The sequence below is a fragment of the Ostrea edulis genome, chromosome 4 (assembly GCF_947568905.1).
Source record: "Ostrea edulis chromosome 4, xbOstEdul1.1, whole genome shotgun sequence".
NCBI classification, from domain to species: domain Eukaryota; kingdom Metazoa; phylum Mollusca; class Bivalvia; order Ostreida; family Ostreidae; genus Ostrea; species Ostrea edulis.
In genome coordinates, this window is record NC_079167.1 from 8,091,006 (window position 1) to 8,114,000 (window position 22,995).

The following is a 22,995-nucleotide window of genomic DNA, read 5'->3' on the forward strand; positions in this document are numbered from 1 at the left end:
ACCCTCGGTGAAATAAGAGCAATATTAGTCCACGTGCTGACAGTGTGTAGAATGGGACTGGAAAATTTAAAGAGGCTCTAAGTGTAATGATTAAAATACTGCCACTGATCAACTTCCTATCTGCAATATAATCACTTCCGCTCCTTGTAAGTGCAAAAAGAGCAAATGAAACAGAGCTTTATTACCTCCTATGCATTGATGATGGCCAGCCGAAGATGAAAGTAAACAAGCACGGGCATAAGACAGCAGGCTTACTAAATTGTTTTCTAATTTAATGATGAAGCACCTTCCCCACTCTCTCGCTTTAGTGGAATGCCAAAATAATTTCCATTTGTGGTTCCCTCTTCACATCACATTAAAATCATTTCCCTATTGACAAGGAAGCACAACTGTAATCAAGATAAAGGACTGGTAATCTTTAAAGAATTTTATTAATTAATTGTTAATCAATGACAACAACGTCTGCACCCTGAGAAAAAATCCGTCATGGATTGTAAAGCATTTACAAATCTGCGTAATATTAGATAAAGGAATGCATGTATTTTGTACAATGTAATCATATCAAAATATAAGTGGTTATGAAATACATCATCACTAATGTATGATTTTACGATACTGCATAATGGGAACAATTCGTTTCAGAATACCGTAATATTATCATAGAAATGAGATCCACTCTGAACAAATTGGTTACAATAAATGGGGAATGAATTATCTATATGATTTTTGAAAATACATGAGGGTATGAAATGCGACGCTTCATGCTGGGGTGCTCCGTGCAGCGCGTTAGCACTTTGTGAAAAATAAGCAGGTGTAGAGGCGATGCAGTTCATACCTTTGGATATTTTCAAAAATTAAATATACGTTTTATATTTTATTTCTGTCGGAATTCCAAGCCGTTGAAATAGATATATTCATAAAAATTCAACTGCATCGCATACATGAGGAAATGGCTAGCATTACAATATACTATGCACGAAGGAAGTCACTACACATTAAACGGTTTGACACGGCGTATGCATGTGCACCATGTACACAATACAATACACACGAACCCTTAGGGGGTTCTATCACACTCTTTTCTTTACTGAATCAAATACTTTTGCATCTATTACACTGTGAAACTCTATATTTTCCCTTTTGATTGAAATGTCATATTGGATAACTTAACAAGAGTACCACAAACGGTACATAATACGCCCGTGAAAATGCTTAATAGTATATAGGGTGTTTTTCTTATGCCATAATTTGTAGAATTTTGCTTCAGGTAGTATCAGCCATCATCAGCTTGTGACATACTTTCTTTACATTGAATGAATAAAGGGTCTTAGCTGTGACAAGAGGTAGATAGACAAACAAAGAGTTTTGTGTGTAAAATATTTCCCCAAATTTGACCAAGTTCAACAACCTGTAAATATTCAAAACATCAAAGAAAATTTTAATTTGTTGTGAGAATCAAAATCCTTGCATTATGCACATCTTCAAGTTATTTACAAAGACCCTAGCTTCTAAACGGTGAGAGGAGTTAGAAGGACAAAACATGCCCTTTATCTAATATATTTCCTCAAAACGGACTAAGTTCAACAACTTGTAATTCTTTCAAAACTTCAAGAAAATCAAAACCCTTGTCACAAGCACATCTTCAATATCCATACAAATACTCTGTAAAATAAGGTTCTCGCTTGAAAACTGTGGGAGGGTTAACCGGACAAATCATGTACCCTCCATATAACAATAATTTTTAAATAAAGGGGCTAACTCCTACAAGAGAGGTCGAAATGGATCAAAATTGCAACATGATCTAGAGTGATCCACAAAACAAGTTTCAGCTTGATATGTGACAGAGAAATGAAATTAGAAACAGAAAATCCCAAACAGACGGACGGACGTACATACATCACTGTACAATAATACGTCCCGTCTAAAGACTGGCGTATAAAAACTTCTCTAAGCTAGATCACTGTCAAGCCAGGGCTGGAAGTTATTCTTAATCTTTAAAACCTTCTTTTGCGTCTTTTGGATGAATGATAGTTTCATTTTGTGACACAATAGCTAGAGAGTGGTGACATATTCTGTTCCACTCTGTGAATCTTCCTTATTAAAATACAAGGTTTTGCCTGACTGCCATCAGTGCCTCGGGACCCTTGTTCTTCACGAGCAGTGACTTCTACGAAAGTTCTAGAAAGTGTATAACTGAACACAATCGCATATCAACAGTTTGAAAAGCTGGCCTCCGTCAAAGTATTCAGAGAGAACTGGAATGACAACCTATTCTTTGCTTATGTACAAAATTCAGTTATTCGCCCAATTATCGATATAAGACATCATCGAGGAACATGGAGACAGGAATGAACTATTTACACACGATAACTACCGTTACAATGACCACAATGGCAGCATATATATGTATATTTACAAGCGACGCAGATGAAACGTTTTCTGTTTCACAGTTGCTAATATTGGTGAGTTTCATGGCAGACAGCCTGCGTGACAATCAAAATTAAAAGTTTTGATATCTCATTTCCTCGGTAGAACTGCATGGTGGCTGTACAGGTATGCAAACACCCAAACACCTTGTAACGTTAGTAAAGAAACATTAAAAGTTATTTAACAATTTAGAATCTTTAAACAGCTGTGTTTTCCCGTTTGAAAGTTAAAATATGAAGAAAAATACCTTTTCATTTGATGACCTACAAGCCATACATCACGGACTTTTAGTCACGTGATATGTGATCATGAATCTACCATATGCATACCGGACTTATTTACAATAGATCATTTTCACACTACAGGTCTTTCGAAATATTTTTAACAATCCACCGATAGAATTTACTGACGTCTGTGTAAATCCCAAACTTCCGCTTCTGTCCACAACCTTCACCATAACTAGTTACCCCACTAACGTACCATCTCTGGCCATAGTGACCACGTGCACGTGGTATACGACATAGCAATGGTCCACCACTATCGCCTGTACAAGCGTCTTTTTTACCCTTGGAGTAGCCAGCACACAACTGGGAGCTCGTCACTCTGAAGGAAAATGCTTTTCTGCACTTCTTTTTCTTAACTATCGGAACCTGGACTTCATGCAACGCTTTATTGTATTGGAGCGCTGTGATATTTGTTTTACCCCAACCAAGAGTACTACATAAAGTCCCCGGTCTCACCCTGGATCTCTTGTTCTTTTTCGGTAAGCAAGCATACCCCGTGCTGTTTGATTCATATACAGCTTTTGAGAGTTTGAGAAGAGCTATGTCATTTGCCACTAGTATATAGTTAAATTTTGGATGTGGCAGATATCGGCTGACACTGATGTCTTTTTCTGTTCCTTCACGCACACCTGTGTCATGTTCACCAACCCGTACGAACATCTTCCGCTTCCGTCCCTTTTTAGCAATACAGTGTGCAGCTGTCAATACCCAGTGAGGAGAAATCAGCGTTCCACCACAAAAATGTTTCTTTCTTTTCGTCAAAATCTCTACCTACATGGAGAACATTGTAGTATTTTAAATATTTAAGTATTATACACTTTTGCATTCAATATGAAAAAGAAAGTCATTTAGAGCAGAAGTTGATACACAATAGAAGTACCTGCCATGGCCAACTATGTGGAATGCTCTCGTGTCCTCCCACTATTCGAAGGGATCTTGCATTAGATTTAATTCCACAGATACTGTTTAAAACCCTTAAACTTTTAAGTTTTTCTGAAATGGAACAATGGGTATATAATAACTGTTAGGACAAGTATTCAATTTTATTTACACACCAAATTAACATTAAATTTACAACCTTGTCTGTGTTGAGGTTGATTTTTCACATGAAGCGACATTATCTTGTTACACTTCGAGGTATTCTCGCAGGATTTTTCCTCCTCTAAAAAGCCTCCTGTACAGATATCAGTTTTGCACTTCCGGCGTCGCCTTGTTTTGCAATCACTATTACATACTGTCCACGCTGTCCAGGGATGGTAGAAAATGTCATACAAACGATCCTCAATCCTCCTGTTACGTATACTAGAACCAATGATTTTAAATGAATGGTTGGGGCATTTGCGAGAACGGTGCTTGCATGGTTGTTTTTCTTTAAATCTCGATTTTCCGCACGTATCTTTCTTCCGACACTTGCGCATACGCGTCTGCATACAGTTTCGGTTACAGTTTGACCAAGTTGTCCATTCCGTGTAGGAGTCGCAGAAAATTTTCTCTGGAAATGGAGAATTTTGTGTTGTGTTTGCGGGAACTGTTTCCTTACTTGTTGAGTTAAGTGCTGTTGTGTTACTTGTACGGAAATCGCCCATCCCCTACAATGAAACAAGATGCATGGCATATAATTGATACGTCAGGAAAATTTCAAAATGGTTCCGTATTATTGATGACTTTTGATTGTTATTCATGTTAATAGAATCAATTTTGCCGGAAAATTCGAACAGTGGAAATATATATGTACAAGATTAGAAAGTCAAATACAGCAGGTGTCGAAGTTTTGTCTTCTCGTTCAATAACTCCAGTCAAAATTCTAATGTTCTCGATCCTCATTTCCGCTTAATTGCAAACCGGTGATATTTCACTGGAAAAAGTAAAATCGTTTCACCTCAAGCATGCTAAATTATTTATTTCATCAACATTAAATCCAAATTATTCCTTGTAGAAAATGATTATAAAGATGACGGAACATATTGCTGTCTACCAAGTCAACGGGAACCGGTAAGATCAATCTGTCACTGTTTGGAATTTTATAGCATATTGAAGCCCAGTGACCACAACTTATCACTCTTATCTCGATTCTGGAAAAAAGCATACATTGTAGCCAAGTTTTCTGATGGTTAGTAATATACTATACAAGGATAAAGTACAACAACTCTACCTCGCACAGACTTCGACGTCTGTACATGACAGACCTACCAATCAATGTAATTTAATACGTGTTAAAATTGTGCAAGAATCGAAAAAATTAATGCTGAACTAACAAGGACGACGGCGCAGCATCAGATGTTTACTAAAAGTCTAATTCCACAAGCAATGCATGACCAGTCATAGAAATAAAATAATATTACTTATTGTGTGGACCCAAAGGTCCAAGCAGAAAATGTGTATGCGAGGTCAATGCAGATGAATGGGAAAACGTCCCTCTCGAGAAATTTTCACTCATATGGAGACGTCACCATTGCCGATGAAGGGCTGCAAAATTTAGGCCTATGCTTGGCGCTTACGGCCTTTGAGCGGTTACGAGCTCTTACGACAAGCAGGAGGTACTGAGAACCTATATTCTAACCCAGATCTCCACGGAACTAGTAAGGAAATTTTCAGGAAAATAACGATGATAAGGATATGGCTAAATTTCTTGGACGCGTGACAGATTTGAAAAATAATCAATATTTTGTAGCCAGATTCATTGGACTAAGGTATTTTGTTGCCAGATTTATATCATTGGATTAAAGTATGACACTTAAACCAGATTGTGTCATCTGTCAAATTTGAATTTTAAGGTCCAAACCAAACAAAAGGATGAGGTTAAAGATCAAAGCTACAAATATTTCATACCTATTATACATCATTACAGCTCTAGCAATAAGACTTCAAATGAAATATTTGCATGTTTCACGATTAAGAGAAAACGGTTAAAACACATTTTTATTTCAACCTAGGATGTCAAGTTTCTCTTAGAAACACATGCCTATGGTCCGTACTGCAATACTTTTTAAAGGATAGCAACTTGCAATTTGATATTCAAGTTCAACATAAGATTATTTGCAGAGCTGTAGCTCTCTGAGAAAATATTGAGTCAGATCTGAGAGCTAAAGATCCACCCCTTATATAAACCTTCGATTTTCGGCGTACAAAATAAAATTGCTCACGGTTGAAGCTTTATATTATTGCTATATTCTTGCATCGCCGTCTCATAAATTTGATATTTTAAAAAAGTCCCTATTAAATTCACCCACTAAACTTATGTCTAAATATACCTTAAATATTCATTAAAGCCCCATACGACCCGAAAACACAGCTTTTAATGGTTTTTGTTCGTTGACGTAGCTATGTTAGGTAGCCAGTCAATTCGAATCTAGGTTCATTTCCATATTTACTCAATAACATCTATATCTGAACTAATATTTCCACAAATAGTTTTAGTTAAATATTTTAGGTAATGAATCATCCCAGTTCGGTTAAATAATAGTTATTCAAATAGTTAAACTCACGGATACTCGGCTTTCATAGTCTGGCGCGGTCCCCATCCCCGTCGCACGAGCTGAAGGGACTAGACCAGGCTTTTGTAGCATTTTCAATAATGAAGAGCTTATTTTACCTTTAGTTAAAATATACATATTTTTATTAATTTCTATTAATTATTCGTGTTTATAATAAATGAAGACCAAATGCATAACTTATAACAAATATTATGAATAGCAACAGGGTTCAAATTGACTGGCTTCCTAACATGGCTACGTCAACGAACGAAATCATTAAAAACTGCGAGTTTTCGAGTGGTATGGGGCTTTGATGAATATTTGAAGGTATGTTTGGACACAAGTATGGCAGGAACATATGTTAAGAATTTTTTTTTTTTTTAAATTTATGAGACGGCGATGCAAGAATATGGCGATGTGATGCCTCAACCGTGTGCAGTTTTTTGTGCGCCGTAAATCGAAGGTTTATTATAAGGGGTGGATCTGTATCTCTCTTATCTGTCCCAATATTTTCTCAGAGAGCTACAGTTCTGCAGCTGATATAGGAGATGATACAGTGAAAGTTTCAATTACAATTAACCATGCCTTTTATACGAAAGATAATGTTGCTATATATTATGATGCTTAGATCATATTTACGATCAAAGTCAAAGATCTTTCAAGATCATTTCAACCAATTCCGACTGCCAGGTCTTGAGAGGAAGCTAACGCTCTTAAGCTCCACGTCTGTCATTTTCAACTCCCGTGGATACCTCTCACGCTTTCTCATCAGATGCTATTGTGTAAATTTTGTCTTTCCATGGTCAATGATTCTAGATATCTCCTTTCGAATAAGGATCTGGTTCTCTATTTTAACAAACTTAATCTGATTTAATATACATTCCCATTTCAACTAGATTACAAGTATTTCAAACAGTGCAGTTTTCTTGGGGCGGGTGAGGGTGGAAAATGAAAAGTTGAAAGACGTTCATACACATACATCGACAGACAAATTAAATAAGGAAAAAGCATTCGAGCCTCGGTCTCGGTTGAGCTGAACAGCTCGTATTTGATAACCAATAAAAACTATTTGCTGGATAAATGAAGCTGAAATAAAATTCTTTTTATTGCATTATCTGGATATTTTCTGTTGATGAAGGGCACAGTACTCTCCCCTCTTACGTCATCGTCACGAAGAAACTATGACGCTGAGGGTATCAATATAATATCAGACGATGCAGAACTTGAACAGACTTTTATTATCCGATTGACCCTGTCCAGAAATATGATGCATTTCTATAAAAAGCAGCAAATAATCCAGTGTTCTCGTTCGACAGAATCTGAGTACAGAATTCTTGCAATATTTATTTATTGTGGCGATAAAAATCAGCAGGCGATATGAAATTTGCTTCACAGAAATAAGTTCTTGCAGTGTCTAACTATTATCACTTGTTGAATTGTTCCACTTTTTCGACCTCACACTTTTTATTTTACAACAGATGGTTCGGCTAAAAACAACTACCTGATCATTATGTAGTAGAATATAGCATATGACCTCGTTATACCGACCAACAACTAGCTTACATCTGACATAAATAGGACTTGTCGTTTAATTGCTATTTCATTGATTTCATATGTGGTGTGAAAAATGTCGCTCTAGATTGTATACAACATTTAGGTCTAGTATCAAATATTTAAGGGATCACCAACTCTATTAACATAATTCTATCAAAATATTTTCGGCGAAATCTACATTTACATTGAGGATAAAGGTTGCGTGAAATGCAAAAAGGAAAGAAAACAAAACCACTCTGTTTTTTCTGATTTAATATCTATGTGATTCGACTGTTAATGAGAAAGCGGATTTCAATGGACTTACGGATTGTACTATTTTAGGGTTTAATGATACAGTCTGTGGATACTTATTGTATTATCTTGTCTGTCTGTCTGTGGATACTTATTGTCTTGTCTTGTCTGGCTGTCTGTGGATACTTATTGTCTTGTCTTGTCTGTCTGTCTGTTGATACTTATTGTATCATCTTGTCTGTCTGTCTGTCTGTGGATACTTATTGTATTATCTTGTCTGTCTGTCTGTTGATACTTTGATACTTATTGTATTGTATTGTCTGTCTGTCTGTTGATACTTATTGTATCATCTTGTCTGTCTGTTGATACTTATTGTATCATCTTGTCTGTCTGTCTGTCTGTGGATACCTATTGTATCATCTTGTCTGTCTGTCTGTGGATACTTATTGTATTATCTTGTCTGTCTGTCTGTTGATACTTATTGTATTATCTTGTTTGTCTGTCTGTGGATACTTATTGTATTGTCTTGTCTGTCTGTGGATACTTATTGTATCATCTTGTCTGTCTGTCTGTGGATACTTATTGTATTGTCTTGTTTGTCTGTCTGTGGATACTTATTGTATTATCTTGTCTGTCTGTCTGTGGATACTTATTGTATCATCTTTTCTGTCTGTCTGTGGATACTTATTGTATTGTCTTGTCTGTCTGTCTGTGGATACTTATTGTATCATCTTTTCTGTCTGTCTGTGGATACTTATTGTATCATCTTATCTGTCTGTCTGTCTGTTGATACTTATTGTATTGTCTTGTCTGTCTGTGGATACTTATTGTATTGTCTTGTCTGTCTGTGGATACTTATTGTATCATCTTGTCTGTCTGTCTGTTGATACTTATTGTATTGTCTTGTCTGTCTGTGGATACTTATTGTATCATCTTATCTGTCTGTCTGTCTGTTGATACTTATTGTATTGTCTTGTCTGTCTGTGGATACTTATTGTATTGTCTTGTCTGTTTGTCTGTAGATACTTATTGTATTGTCTGTCTGTCTGTGGATACTTATTGTATCGTCTTGTCTGTCTGTCGGTTGATACTTTGATACTTATTGTATCGTCCTTTCTGTTTGTATATATAACATAATTACATAATTGTCTATCTTGACTAATAAAATCATGCATTACCAAAGATTTTAAAGAATTGGAAAGTTGTATGCCAAGAGTTCGATCCTTGGTCGAGTTAGACCGGATATGTCAATCTAAGTATTGTACACAGCTAACAATCTAAGACTAGAAACAAGATTCAAAGTTTTTTTTTAATGGAACCTTCAAGTCCAAATCTATGTTTCACCGCTCAAACAAGGTGAAGAATAAACTCAGGAAACTTGGCACTGTCATGAATACATTGTATATTTAAATATCCATGTAATTAATCACCAAAATGGAGAATTTCTGCAGAAGCGGACGTACTATGTACATGTACACATTTTAGACAACTTTTATCTGAACTCCATCGTCACTTTCCAATTCTCAATTAATCGTGGAAGTAAAAAGTTGTTCCTATCACCGATATTCTAACTCTGAATTTGGAACTAACAAAAAGTTAGATCCATTTAAACTTATCATGACGGGAAAGGCTTAGCTTGTATGCGTGAAAGTGGATAGTCTGTTTTCTGTTATAATATTTGGATGCTCCTGTGCATATGGTCATTATTTAGTGGTTTATGCATTTCACTGTTCCAAAATGCATGAATGCAGGTTACCCCCACCACTGCCTACCCCCAACCCCATAAACAGGTACTCGCTGAGATAAGTCTGTTTTTATTTTAGTTCATCTTTTTACTTCCACGATTAATTGAGAATTGGAATTCATACTATGATAATCAATTTCTTGTTGCCATTGAAAATTCCTGCCGAAAGCACTTAACAATTATAGTCTATTAACTTTGATACACGGTCTATTACTTGAAAACAACCTAAGAGGTCACATGAGTTTATACTGACGTCACAAAAGTCCCACGATGCATATCCATTTATGCTTCATTTGCTTCATCATGATTGAAATGATCCTGTAAAAGGCTGACATGAAATTGACAGCATTAATTCATAGAGACAAGTACATGTACATGTAGTTCTATATAGTGGCATTTTTTAATTTTTAATTTTAGAAGTTCAAACCATTGTCTAAGTGTGTTCAATTACGTATATCCTTTAATTCACTTGTCCAGTTCTTAAGCTTCTTAACATTAAAGTACTAGAAGAATTTTGAGTGGAAACTATTGTGTCGTGTATTTTTAAGGAATGGAACTGGTTCAATGACGTGGGGTTTTCTAATGATAGGTTTCGCACGCACACACGCAAACGCACACACGCCGGCCGCACGCACGCACACACACACACACACACATATTCACACACGTTACACAAAATGATGAGAGCAAAAGTAAATAGAACAGTTTCAAAAACAAAAGGCTCTGGTGGTGATTTTCTACATGTCATGAAACACTCGATTATTTAATCTATTTGTTAACAATAAATAACATTGTACCATTCTAGGTGAAGCTTTGTTTTAGAAATGGATTGCCATAAGTCGTCACTGGAAACCAGTGGGAGTAAATCAGCTCGGGGGTGGAGCGCTTCCGTCTGAACCTTCGATTAATAATGCAATATTTTATAAGGCTTCCTGTCCAATAAACCTTTTTTAAATCCAGCACGTAACCATTTTTCAACAATGTTTTTCTTTTATCGTTCCTATCTTTGTGTTTCGTGTTATCAAGATTAGGTTTATATCAATTGTTTCACAACTGTCTCGAAATCTACGGACAAAATATGCTAAGATTAATATTCTGTGAAAGATTATATAAGTGCAAAAGTATAAAAAAAAAAAAAAAAAAAAAATACGTCAAGAAACTGAAGAGCGATGACCTAATTTTTGTTGAATCGCCTAGTCAAATTACTGTTTATAGCAAATACCCACATTCAGAGAATTTTATAGCTTTCACAATTCACTATCAGATTCAATCAACTTCAGACTGTTTTCTAACTTGCATTGTGATATCCTGCATAAAACTAGGAGAAAGGGTCAGCATTGCGGAAGTTTCCAAATCTGAACTTGTAGCTAAGGTTGATACGTTTCTAATTCAACGTCAAATATTTATTACTCCCACGAGTAAAAGGACCGAAGCAGGAAATTAGACTACACAAATTTTAATGTTCCTTCACTAACTTTTTTCACATCTAATTAAGCAAATATTTTGAAAACATCTACGAAGCGAGGGCCTTTTCTTCCTCATAACCTGTAAGGCAATAACTTAAAACTTCTAACATTAACCTACCCTACCAAACTAATAACTTAAAACCTCTAGCGTTAACCCACCCAACTAAGGCAATATTTTGAATATCTAATATTAGATAATCATTTAAAACTTCTAATGTTAACCTATCCTACCAATTTTAACCCAACCTACCAAGATGATACCTTGGAACATCTAAGACTCCCCCTCCTTACTTTGTTTTCAGGAGAAAAGGAGGTCATAGATGACTTAGAAGTTAAATTTCATAACTAAAAGCGGTCAAACGTAGATTCATTCCCCCTGCAATATACCACATGACAACAGGTATATAATTGTTTTTATTATTCTTTCTAAAACGCATTCCAAAATACCAGACATATTAGGTGGGTATTCCTTTACGAAATGACGCCAGTAATGGTGCTTTACCCAGACATTTCGTATGATTTCTTTTTTCAGTGGGGACTTCCTTGACGGATACATTCAGTTCCTGCCCGGGAATTCTCTTACATGTTTTTGGTTTGTCCATCGAAAAAATGATAATGCAAAAGCTGTTCGATTCTCCACACCATGATCGATCGTTTATAAAATTTTAACAGTTACGATATATTTATAATGATTATCTTAGAACCAGAGAGTTTCGGTTTTTTATTAATCAAAGGAAAACGTATATCTCCAGTGTGATTTGCTTTTTATCATCTATGTGGTCAGTCAAAACGATTTTTCTATATTTTCAACTGTGAATAATACACTGAATACGTGATCATTCTGTATTTTTTAAAAGGGTAAACCCAACTAAACTCTGATCTGTGCAACAGTTTGTTTGTTTATAAAGTTCCTGTCATGCGTGTATATATATATATATATATATATATATATATATATATATTCGCCGGATATATACACATGGTGTAAAACACCTAGTTTTGTCCTTGAATTGGTTTTAAATTTTTTATCTTGATGTCCTGCCCAAAGTTCATGTAACTAAATTTCGACCATTTGTGCGGATAGACTGGCATTAACAGGCGAGTGCCATTCAATATAAAAGGTGTTGCTATATTTAAATATCTAATAAATCTTTAAAGACGTTATAAATACTCCCATATATTTAAAAAATGGACAACGATCGGTTTGCTTTCTCCACTGTTCAATTCAAATCATTGACATCACTTAAAAAATTATTTCGTAACCAATATTTTCTGTTCGTAGTAATACTGTACTTGGATCGTAGATCGGTGGAGGAGTATCCCGCGGCCTCGTTCACTTTATGGACATTTTTCTTCTCCGTTAGTATAAACGAAGATATTAAAAATAGTTTGCATGCATCCTTTACTTAAATTAATGCAAAATAATTGGAGTGATAAAAAACCATCCCCCAAAAAGAAACACACACACACACACACTTACGTTCAATAAGTAATCTTGTACGACAGAGGAGAGCATTTTACGCCATTAATATATCAACCACCGCCTCAGAAGTAGTAAATGTTGACATAAGAAAAAAGTGAGGAATGAAGGATGTGAAATCTACAGGTACTTACCATGCAGAGGAGGGACACGTGTAGGAGCGCAGTGATCACAGTCAGTCGGTAGTCCATATTCCATATAACAAAACGCAATACTACTTTTTTTCTATGTGGTGCCTTATTTTATATGGAATACTTAGGTAGGCGACTTATTGTAACCAGAGGTCGATTCTTTGTCACCCGTAGATCATTCGCCAAGTAGCCCCGTCGTTCAGGAGCCAGCTATTTATAACCTCTCTGCTCTCCATACAGTTGAAGAAAATGCTCAATTTTTGACAAGCATTGATACTAATATGAAGAATGATTACACGCGCTAAAATAGTTATCCGCCGGTACTAAATCTCTGGATCAATTTATAAATAACATAATTAGCTGCTTTCTTTACCTTCAGTTATGATTGTGTCGGTGACACCAAATGATAAAAAGTTGTCGCGTAATTGTTTTTGCAAAGCGCAAAGTATTCAATTGTGGCAGCGGTCCGGAGGCCTCTGGATATACGCTTGACACATACATCTTTATCAAGTTCATCTTCAGAAGGAGAAGTACACGAGAAACGACTGATTCCAACACACAATTCATAGAAGAATCGGCGCCGTTACATATTGACTCTATATTCCAAAAATATCAAAACGTTATATCACAATATTTCCCCCCAGTTTCAATCTCCACTGAATGTAGATATTTTATAATATACGAATGGTATCATGTGGAGCAAAAATGATATCAGGTGATGAGAATGAACTATATAGAATTATGTACATGCACCTTTATGATCAGTATACCTGTACATGCACCTTTATGATCAGTATACCTGGGTGAGACATGTAACCCCTGGATACCCTGTTTCCCTATTTTCTTTTTTATCTGTGGTTTTTCGTGTATATGGAATGATCAAAATTTCTGTAATGTAATCGCTATTTTGAAAGACGTAAATGAGCCTTTAAAAAAATACTACACAGATTTTGTAAAAATCGGAATTTGACAGAACAGAATTCAAATATGTAAACCAACTTTTATTCGCGATGACTTTATTTCGTGATTAACCATTGATAAAACTATTTCGCGGCAACTAATTTTAGCGAGCAAGGTAATCTTAAACAAATACAAGGGACATTAAAGGACTGGGTTGTGGCGAAAAATATTCACAACAACGAGGTTCTCGCAAGCCCCTTGAAAATTTCTTGCACGTAAATATGAGTTGGTTAAAAGTATTTGATACCGCGAAAATTTAAGAACATATATATGAAATTTAGAATGACCAGTCTTCATATATTGATGGAAGTAGGTAGATGGAATAATACTCAAATAAAATAAAAATATGCCGCCTTTGTGTCTTTACTATTTACTCGAGTCTCAACAACTATAACATGTTACTATGCGAAAAAAGTTTGGGTCGATAAATATTGCTTAGACCGAATACGAGTAAACTGAATTTTAGTAGTCAAATGTCTACAACTATTCCATTGCTTATCATGTATATTATAAGAAAATTATGTGGTTTGAATTTCCTCTTCAGAGCTTTGAATACGTATAATAATAAATTTAGAAAATATTCCAAGAAAAATCACAGTGATCGGCATTTCTGTATTTTGTATATTTCTATTCCTGCTCATTCGCCGTTGTGCATTGTACGTTGCTAACGTTTGAATTTTTTAAAAATATTTTCTCAGAATTTTTACTAAAATTGCTGTGGAACATATTTTGGGTTAGGTGAACAAAATTGTGAACTTCGTGGTCCCTGCTGCTTTGGGGGCCCTAAAGGAGTCGCTGAAACCTTCAATAATATACAATATTTAAAATCTTTTTTATTTCGTTCATATGTTTTAGAATTTAACTACATGTTCTCACATCTTTGTTATATTTCATTATAAAAAACATGAACAATATGTCCTAAAACTAAATAACATTAGACAAACCTCAAACTAATTGGTACAAAGCTATTTACCAATTAAGATATTCATTTGTATAGATAACATATCAAAGGGACTGATTCACGATTTTTCCCAAAATTTTGTTTTTCACTTTTAAATGATGAAAATCTACTGTCTAATGTGTTAAAAGGGTTTCACAAAACAAGTAAGGTTATACATTATGGCAGAAGCTCATCACAGTGAGTTTATCATTTGTTGTGTAAACAAAGATTTAAGAAATGTAGTTGTTTACAAAGTTTTGAAGGTGTTTGGTTATCAGTCTACGTTAATGTGTATATCATATTTCAAATGTTCTTTAATTAAGTAAAATGTGCCATTTAAAAGTTAAATTTGTGTCTGTGTAGAATTAGGATGCTTTAAATTACAAAATTAATATTTCACTAGTTTCTTTGTAAACATAAGCTAGACTCAGGTCCGTTCAAATTTTAGTTGTCAATTTTAGATGAGTTATATTTTTAATGTTTAACATAAAAAAAAAAAAAAAATTAAAAAAAAACAAACACGTGAACTAGTCCCTTAAAGGCCTTACAAAATCACAATTTAAACAAATTGTCTGACGAATCGGCTCATGGGTAACACGCCCGAATCCATTTTACCTTCATCTTCTGAAAGAAAGGAATTATCGGAATACTTTGCTAAATATTTTCATGAAAAAATAAGCACTATCTGTTTATCAGTTTGCGAATCTATTGCCTCGAACAATGGCGCAAAAGATCCTTTTTGCTCTGCTATTCCATTTGATGGTGAACACCTCACGAAATTTTGCACCTGCAACCACAGGAGAAATTTGAAAACTCCTTATGAACTCAGCACTCAAATCTTTTGAATTGGACCCAGTTCTTGCGGATCTATTGAAACAATGCATTTAGATTTTCTTGCCATCCATCACTTTAATCATAAACACGTCGCTGTTGGAATTCATTGTTCCTAGTGACTTTAAGCAGGCAATCGGTCGGCCATTACTGGAAAAGCCAGGGCTTGACAGAAATTTTCAAAAACTATCGCCCTGTGTCAAATCTCTCGTTCGTTTCGAAGATTCTTGAAAAGGTTATTGTAACACGAATCGCAGCTCATCTGGAGATGCATCAACTGTATGACAATTTTCAGTCCGCGTACAGAACAGGACACATTACAGAAACTGCACTAATGAAGGTACATCATGACATCGTATGTGCACTTGACAATAACAGTTGCACTGTCTTTGTATTGCTTGACCTCTCTGCGGATTTCGATGTCACAGACCACAATATCCAATTGCAACGTATGGACAACATGTTTGGTATCACTGGATCTGCATTGAAATGGATTAAATCCTATCTTAGTGATATATATCAACGTGTTGCCGTCGGTTCATCGTTGTCCGATGCTTGTATCCTCGAATGTGGTGTACCGCAAGGCTCAGTCCTGAGTCCGAGACTCTACTGTCTTTTTCAAAACCCTTAGGGAAAGTATGTAGACGTCATGATATGACGTATCATATATACGCCGATGACACACAGATCTATATCATCGTTGAACCTGGTGACAATTGGACAGATATGTCTCAAAGACTCTCAAGTTGTTTATCGGACATACGTATGTGGATGGGTATCAACCTCCTCAAACTCAATGAAGATAAAACTGAACTTGTAGTCTTCGCACCAAAACACAGACTTAAAGATATGAGCAGTTTTGATCTTGAATTTGGTGACTGTGTTGTAAGTGATTCATCTTTCGTAATTTTTTTTTTAGACGTATTCTTTGACAAATCCCTTACCATGGAAAAGCACGGTCTCTCTATTTCCCGTTCAGCTTATGTGAACATTCGCAGAATTGGCTGTATCCGTCCATTTATCAATGATGAAGCATGTAAAACTCTCGTAAACTCGTTAGTTACATCCAGATTAGATTACGGAAATGCATTGCTTTATGGTGTTCATTCTCAACACACCAGCAAACTTCAGAGGGTACAAAACACAGCTACAAGATTAATAACACGCTCAAAAAAATCCGACCATATTACTCCTGTTCTAATAGATCTTCATTGGCTCCCAGTTGAGTACAGAATTCAATATAAGATCCTTCTTCATACTTTCAAATCTCTCAATAACCTATCTCCAGTTTACATAAAGGATATCCTTACAGTTTACAACCCCACACGATCACTAAGATCCGAATCTCTGAATCTTCTCCAGGTACCTCGGACATATACGAAAACATATGGGGATCGACGTTTGGATAAGACCACATCGAGTCTCTGGAACTCTCTGCCTATTAAACTCAGACAATGCACTTCACTGTCTAGTTTTAAAGTGGACCACAAAACGCATCTTTTTAGATTAGCTTTTTATTTGTGATTTTTTTTTTTTTACATACTTAGCTGTTACATTTTTTTTTTACAAACAGAAGAAAATAACCCTTCAGTTGCTATTTGAACTGTAGTTTGTTATTATATTCATGTCCTCTCTATGTATTTAATTATTCATAAGGGTTGTTTTAAATTGTTTTATATGTTTTAAGGGTAATGATATCATTACATTTGGTGCTATATATTAATAATGATAATTATGCATTTTGATTCTGACCCTATGAATATTTTATTCATGTGTGTGCACATCGATATTATATTATCTTTTCTCTCACATTTGTAAAGCGCTTTAGAGAACTAATGTTGATAGGGCGCTATATAAATCTTTATATTACAATTTCAATCATTGAAGTTGGATTTTTAAAATTAGTAATAACTGTCTACTTTGTTCGTACTAGGGGTGGGGATGGGGGTAGACTCAGTGGATGCAAGGGATTATATGTCAGCTGTGTGATCGGAGATGTTATCTTCATTCTCTATAACTATAGAACACACAAAATTTATCTTAATGACATACTTAGATATTGTTTTGGTTGCGATGTTGCATAACAAATTTGAAAATACGTAATGTTAAGATTTACGATTTTACAACATACGAGGTCTTCACTACATGTATATCAAACAATAATTGCGTGCAAGTATATTTAAAACAATCAGAGTAATTTGTCATTGAAACATAGATTCTACCGTTTTCCCAAAGTCCATTTCCATATTTAGAAAACATAATGATCTTTTGATTTGAAAACAAAAGAGGTAATCTACTAGTGATAATAGATTAATCAATAGATAGAAGTCATCTCCTAGCGGCGACTAACATGCTTATAAAGTTTGATAAACATTGGACATATGACCATTTAGTTAGGGATCGGACAACGAATACTTGATGCATGCTAGAAAGTCCTATGAGCTTTGACATTTCGACCTAAAAATCAGTAGGGATCCAAAGGGTTCAGCGTGTATCAGCCGGACAACGATTGCTCTATAGGCCTACAATTGTACATGTTCGAAAATTCCGTGACGTTTGATTTTTAAAATCTAAAATCAGCAGGGGTCATCTAGTAGTCCTGGTGAACCTACTTGAACCTACCTACGAAGTTTGGTGATTATCGGGCCACACATTCGTTAGCAATTGTTAGAACAACATACTCTTTACCGACATGTCGAACGATCGACAGATGGAAAAGATCATGGCTCTCTTCGATGGGTGTCGTGATAAATCTATCAGGATCACATAAGATTTTAGTCAGTTGATACTGAGAAGAATCTTCGATAAGTGAACGTAACAAATCATTTAATAGCGAAGGAAGCTCGCGTCGCGACGTGACAAGATAACACATGCATGTCACGTGATTTGCTCTTCAACAGCTGAAAAATGATGATGATTACCCATAGTTCTCTCGAAAAATGTCGCCGTCACCGCGGAACTATCGGGTTTTTCTCACCTAAAATTCGTTGTAAAGACACCCAGTGAATTATGTAAGTTTCCCTTGCTTTGCAATTAAAAAAAAAAAAATAAAAATAAAATAAATAATAATAATAATAAAAAAAATCGAATCACTGTCGGATCGCGTTTTGCAAGTATCGTTTAAGATCATGATGAGCGAAGCTCGGACGGGCCGAAGACTCGTCCGCGAAGTAAGGCTCTAAAGGTATCACGTATGTGAAAAACAAATTGGCAATAGAAAAGAGGTAAATGATAGCGCCCTCGGGCGATAGCATATACTTTAGTGTTTTTGCAGCTAATACGCATGTTTGGGGGCCATAATGTGGCATTCTGGAAGTTATATAGAACAGAAGTCTCGATTTTTATTTTACAGTTAAATCCCTGATGATGAAAACTTTTTACACAAGAAATAAAAATGTGTTGAAACAATTTACCTGGTAGCAATCTGATTTTATTTTGCGGTCTAATTATATCTAATTATAGTACATGGGTTCTACGTATTGATAGCATCACATGTAGTCTGTTCACCGCTCCCATCACTTATTGATCACTCGTTTTGTGGTCCTCAAAACGAGTGATCAATAAGTGGCAGGGGTGGGGACCAGACTCTGTTACACGTAGCCTAAAATATCTTGAATTTGTTACACATGATGAAATCATTTATTATACTTATACACTTGTAATATTTTACATACCACACTGGACATTCGGATATTAAGAACCGGTTCGGACACTAAGAACCGGGTCAAAGATTGAAAACGCCGTTTTAGGATAAATACATAACATTTAATCTCAGCGATCGTTTCGTACAGGTACTTGGCTTTGCCGGTCATATTCAAGTCCTGGTTGTGAATAATGTAGTTTCCTGGGATGAATTTCCTTTTCCGGTAATGCGAATGACCTCGCATTTGTTAGGGTTAAATGCCATTAACCAGTTTTTATCCTTTGTACATGTTTACAATGCAGGCTAATTACATACACTATCTCGACATCTAAAACTATTACTTATTTCTGGAATATTCATCATGTGTTGCGATGCAAACCAACCGATGAATTAAATTCCCAAACATTACTTGCAGAAAATAAAGGTCTTTACAAATCTATAAATTCGAAGTAATTTAAATTACTATGATAGAAATTCTATAATTAAACATTTCTTATAACTTCTACTAGCATAGTAGATAATAGATATGGCGCTAGCACTCTAATCTTTTTTAAAAAAGATAAGCTTGTCTCTACATACGTTCGCTGAAAATTCTGTGAGCCGTATGGGCGCCGCCATTTTCTTCAACAATCGGTATCCTCGTTTGTCTCTGTTTCGATTTATAAGAAGCCACAAAAGGAGTTACGAGTAATTGATTCATTAGCTGCTTCAACAGTTATTCGAGTTTTGAATTTGATTACCATAAATACAAGACTCTGACGAGCAATTTGTAATTCAAACGCTCAATTTGTTTCAAATAAATTGTATAATCATGACTGTAACAGCTTTTAGCAAATCATTATATAGAAAAACAGCAATACGACTAAATAGATGAACGAGTTCTTGAGTTTCTATGAATAAAAATATAAGACTGCGATACTTTGTCAGAAAACTCGTAGATAAAATAAATTGATTTTTTTTTTGGAATGTACCACAAACATTTTTGATAAGCCGACAATTTTTCTTATACCTTCATTCGTATTTATTGTTAATATGACGTCACAATGCGCTGTTTACATCGACTGCGTTATTATAAATGCAAAAAGGGTCTCTTCTTGTCTCAACGATCACACCGTAAAAATATTATGTTTACAGTGTTACAATTGGGGCAAGCGCAGCCAGGTTTTTTTTAAAATCCATAACAGGCACGTAGTTTAAGAAAATTCCGAAGTTATACGAACGTGTACGGACAGTTGTCAGAACATCTTGAGACATCTTTCAACACAACGTTTGACATTTGATCCGCCTATATTTTCCACACTTCGCTGTTCAAGCAATTAATAACAACAACAAAACGTACGAAGTGTCAAACAATATCTATCTCAAAATCTTTACAAATAAGAATTAAAAATAATTAATAATTTCTTTGTTCCATTTTGGTAACTCACATACAATGAAATAATCATGAATTCCATCAAAGTCATCGGAGGCCTAGGTCTTGACAAAGTATGCCAAGGTCACAGTCTGCATAGACTTTGCTTGAAGGGATCAAGTTGGCGGCGTCCAGGATGGGACGAGGACAATTGTCGTGATATATAGTACATTAACTTTGATTGCTCTATTTGGCTGATTCTCTCTTCTACACATGTTACCATTAGAGCTCGCTGCAATCGCTAATATTCTGACGGAGCTACGGTTGGAGCGAGCCCAGCTACATGTATATGAGTGTATCCAGAAATTCCCCCCAGGGAAGTGGGTTCTACCCCATGTATTTTTATATCCAATTGAAATTATGGACTAACATGCATAATTTTACATCTGCAAGTGCATACAAATAAGCAAATATATTTATTTTCTATCCAGTCCATGGGTGGTGGGTTCGGACCCTCCATTGCCCCATATATACCATGCCTGACATGACCTTTATGCGTCGCACTGCATTGTGTAGGGGACCACAAGACTGGGATGAAATTGAGATAATCTACGTGTATGCAAGTTCGTTTGAGATGAAGATGCGACTTTGCGAAATCTCCGCCATTTTTGATGAGGGATTCCTTTGTTTGATGGGGAAAAATTCTAGTCGAATGTGCAGCTTCAGCACGGTTTTTTTCATGCGTTTTAGTCGTTAGAGCTCGCATTATAGAACACTGTTCCTTCCATGCATTCTATCGTACCATCAACTGTGATGGTACCGTGACATGATTGGAATGCTACGATGTCGACTCATCGATACTACGATAAAACAACTGTAGCATCGACATCATCATCGTGTCATCGTGAAATCTCAAAAGCTTTCATAACGTTAACTCGACGTTAACTATCAGTTGAAAATAACTAACCGTTGTGCAAATGGTCTCTCATATATCAATTTTATGAAATAATAATTCCATTCTAATATATATATATATATATATATATATATATATATATATATATATATTCAATAACCATCTGTCTCAACAATGATAAATACACTTCAATATAAGTCAATATGGGATTCGGAGCTGTTTTCTAGGCAGTTACTTTCACTTTAACTAGATCTAATGATATGAAGACCGTACCATGTGTTCACTGCTATCCAAGAGCATACATTTTTGGTATATTATTGTTTATTATATAAATTCTGTAGTTAAAATTGAAAATGTTAATGTTTACTTATTGCACAAATGTTTCCGTAATTACTGATTTTTTCCTCCAGACGATGTATTCCCACGCGTTTGTTCTAACGATTGAAGTTTTAAAATAAAGAGTACCCCGATAGGAAAAAAAATTCTTTCGAACGAATTGGAATTATAAGGATTAGACAATCTCTTGAGAGAATTTATCGATGCGTAAACTCTGTAAATTTTACTCATAAACTTTACATAATTTCCCATACCCCATACCACGTCAAATAACACTACAAACGTTATTCACGAGTCACCAACGTCATCACACGTTCAACGAACCCGATGCCATTTTGGTGAATGATGTAGACCGTATCCCTGCCCATTAGGACTGATTGTTTGAAGGCAAACAACAAAAACATACAAAGAACGCCCGGGAGAGAAAATGCTTATGATTTCATCGACCAATGAAAAAAGGGCTATCCCAAAATTATGTCAACTTCCGTCCTCCCTTTGCCGATTTGTCGCATTTGAGAAGCAGTAGACGATGTTTGAGGGTTGATTATAGTCGATAAATGGATTTTATTTCCAGTTCATCATGACGATGCGAGAGGTAAGACCTTGACAGAGTTGCTTCTAAACGTTAGGGGTCTAATTATCATATTATATCGAACCTTTCGCCGAAAATTTCAAGCGATACAACTGGTAAAGAAAGAAAACCGAGATGGCGACGCGATATACCTTGCGAACATTTTTTTTATCATTATTATAGACATTTAATACGTCGAGTGCCTGTGAACGTTTACTAGCAAAACAGACTTTGATGATCCAGCGCCGACTTGCTGGGTACCCCTTCCTTAAGCATATGGTCCATTTTTAAAGAAATATCTTCTAAAACATCGTAAATTCAATTATAGGGCTACGTCTTATTTTGAGAAAAGTGTTGGGGTAGGTTCAAAGAATTTGAACACTTCAGACACGATCCATCAGATAGGCTCCACAGAAAAATATCGTACTGATCAAGTCTGTTTTGCAAGACTTAAAGTTAAATGCAGAAAACTACCGCAAAACATTGACATTCTTCAAAAACGTTTATTTATTGGTGCATGTCATGAATTCAGAAAATTCCATGTACGTAAACACAGCAATCCTACATCATGTGATGCGTCCAAAATCTTGAGTATCCTATGGCCATAACCATCATGAAGAACTACAAGAGAGAAAGGAGATCGAGATGTAAACATCA

At 35.5% G+C, this 22,995-nt stretch overlaps 1 protein-coding gene across 1 annotated transcript; it reads right to left on the reverse strand.

Annotated features, from left to right (window-relative positions):
* Window positions 1–447: 447 nt before the first annotated feature.
* LOC125672385 (chymotrypsinogen B-like) lies at window positions 448–12,947 on the reverse strand. Its single transcript, XM_048908629.2, has 4 exons — window positions 12,794–12,947; window positions 3,790–4,300; window positions 3,592–3,704; window positions 448–3,482 (listed from the first exon to the last, which is right to left on the reverse strand). The coding sequence occupies exons 1-4, from the start codon at window positions 12,848–12,850 to the stop codon at window positions 2,787–2,789; spliced, it is 1,377 nt and encodes a 458-aa protein (XP_048764586.1). The 5' UTR covers window positions 12,851–12,947; the 3' UTR covers window positions 448–2,786.
* Between the last annotated feature and the right edge of the window lie 10,048 nt (window positions 12,948–22,995).